This window comes from Coenobita brevimanus, unplaced genomic scaffold (genome assembly GCF_032717465.1).
Source record: "Coenobita brevimanus isolate Jiangsu-jjx unplaced genomic scaffold, ASM3271746v2 jjx.HiC_scaffold_2629, whole genome shotgun sequence".
Taxonomy (NCBI): Eukaryota; Metazoa; Arthropoda; class Malacostraca; order Decapoda; family Coenobitidae; genus Coenobita; species Coenobita brevimanus.
Genome location: NW_027643575.1, coordinates 19,922 through 21,746, shown reverse-complemented (window position 1 = coordinate 21,746; position 1,825 = coordinate 19,922). Strand labels below are relative to the sequence as shown.

At 45.7% G+C, this 1,825-nt stretch overlaps 1 protein-coding gene across 1 annotated transcript; it reads left to right on the top strand.

Moving 5' to 3' along the window:
• Window positions 1–566: 566 nt before the first annotated feature.
• Window positions 567–1,481, top strand: LOC145389941 (uncharacterized). The gene has a single exon (XM_080265050.1). The coding sequence runs from the start codon at window positions 567–569 to the stop codon at window positions 1,479–1,481; it is 915 nt and encodes a 304-aa protein (XP_080121176.1).
• Window positions 1,482–1,825: the final 344 nt, after the last annotated feature.

The following is a 1,825-nucleotide window of genomic DNA, read 5'->3' as shown; positions in this document are numbered from 1 at the left end:
GTGCCACTCTGTCTGCAGTAGTGAAGGAAATAATGCTCAGACTGATGGGATTAAGGCCTGTATTCTCGTCGGTTAAGGTGGCTCCCTGACACCTTATCCATAGCGAATTATTTTCCATAGTGTGCCTTACTACTCTCCCGTATATTGCGTATATCTTTTAAACACCATCATGGAAGGCAAAAATAACATGCAAGGAATTATTAATGAGATGCAAGCAAAAATAAACCGGTAAGGAAAAGGTGTTAGGGAGCTTACTTACCTGACGAGAATACGCGACTAAAAAGATTATTCCGAATCCCAACTGATGCCAAACTCGAGGATGGACAGATGAACCCCCTGACCGCGATATGTTCCCTCCGCTAAGTATAAGGGTATGATGTTTGCCTCAGTGGAACACCTAGGTGAGTCCATGGCAGCGAGAAAAAGATACACACACACACACACACACACACACACACACACACACACACACACACACTTAGGTCTGCTTGATCAACTCTCTGACCCTGGGGAGGCAATTTGCAATAAGCTCTCTTGGCGTACAACAATTACGCCAAGAGAGCTTAATGCAAATTGCCTCCCTCACCTCCCCCAACTCATCAACCTACTATACAGACGACTCTGTGAATAACAATATAGCAGGTGCGGCAGTCGTATGCCGAGAACACTCATTTGGCCTGCGTGTATCAGATGGAGCCTCTACACTCCAGACTGAATTAATTGCAATTCTTACCGCCATGGATGATGCCCTAGACATCAACCCAACATCCCATACAATCATCCATACAGACTCCGCCAGCGCAATACAAACGCTAAGAAAACAGGAGCCGTCTGATAACACTCATTTAATTACTGACATAATTGCCACCGCGCAAGAAATACGAGATGCTGGCGGAACTATAACAATTAATTGGATACCCAGCCATGTAGGTATCAGAGGGAATGAATTGGCAGACCAACTAGCCAAAGAAGCCACGGAATATTCACACGTTCAGGTTGACATAACACCGAGCCTCACTCAGATCAAAAGAACAATTAAAATGCAGGCAGCAACAATCAACCGCTCAGAACACGAGCATGAAGTCCAGGCGGGCTCCCCTTCTGCAATATGGTATGCTGCCGCTACAAAATATGAGCCAATAAATGCTATTAACAAATTCAAAAGCAGAACACTTAAAAATATACGACGCCTCCGCCTGGGATATAAGTGTAAAGCTCATATACTCACAAATGAGGCACAACCCAGCACGTGTGAAAACTGCAACACTGATACCCCATTCCCGTGTCTCCACTATATTCTCAGCTGCCGAAACACCAATAAATTTAACAGACCTGTCAATCTCCCCAACCCAGATACGCCCCGCATAAATACGGCAGCCAGCCCCGAGGAGACACTTAAACAAGCAGCTGCTGCAGTGATTGCTAATACACCCATAACAACCCTAGCAAACATCACTGCACACTTCCCCCCACCCTTTTAAAATCACTCAGTCAGGCAGCCACAACTGTCTCAGTCACCATGCCCCCTTCCATACGGTTCAGGTACCGTTAATCCCCGCTAATCCCCGCGCCTAACGGTCACCTGGTCACCTGTTCCATTATACCCTCCCACTCTAAAATCACTCGTGTGTTTGTGCCTGCATGTGCGGATGATTTTATACATCAACGTGTGCAGGCATATGATGCACCTGTGAGCTATATTTAAAAAAAAAAAGAGAAAAAAAAAAGGCCATACAGAACCACCACGGTGGTTTCTTCCCCCTCAAATACAGCCCACACAACCAACTAAGAAATCCAGTCAAAAATCCACTGACTGGGCTAATGT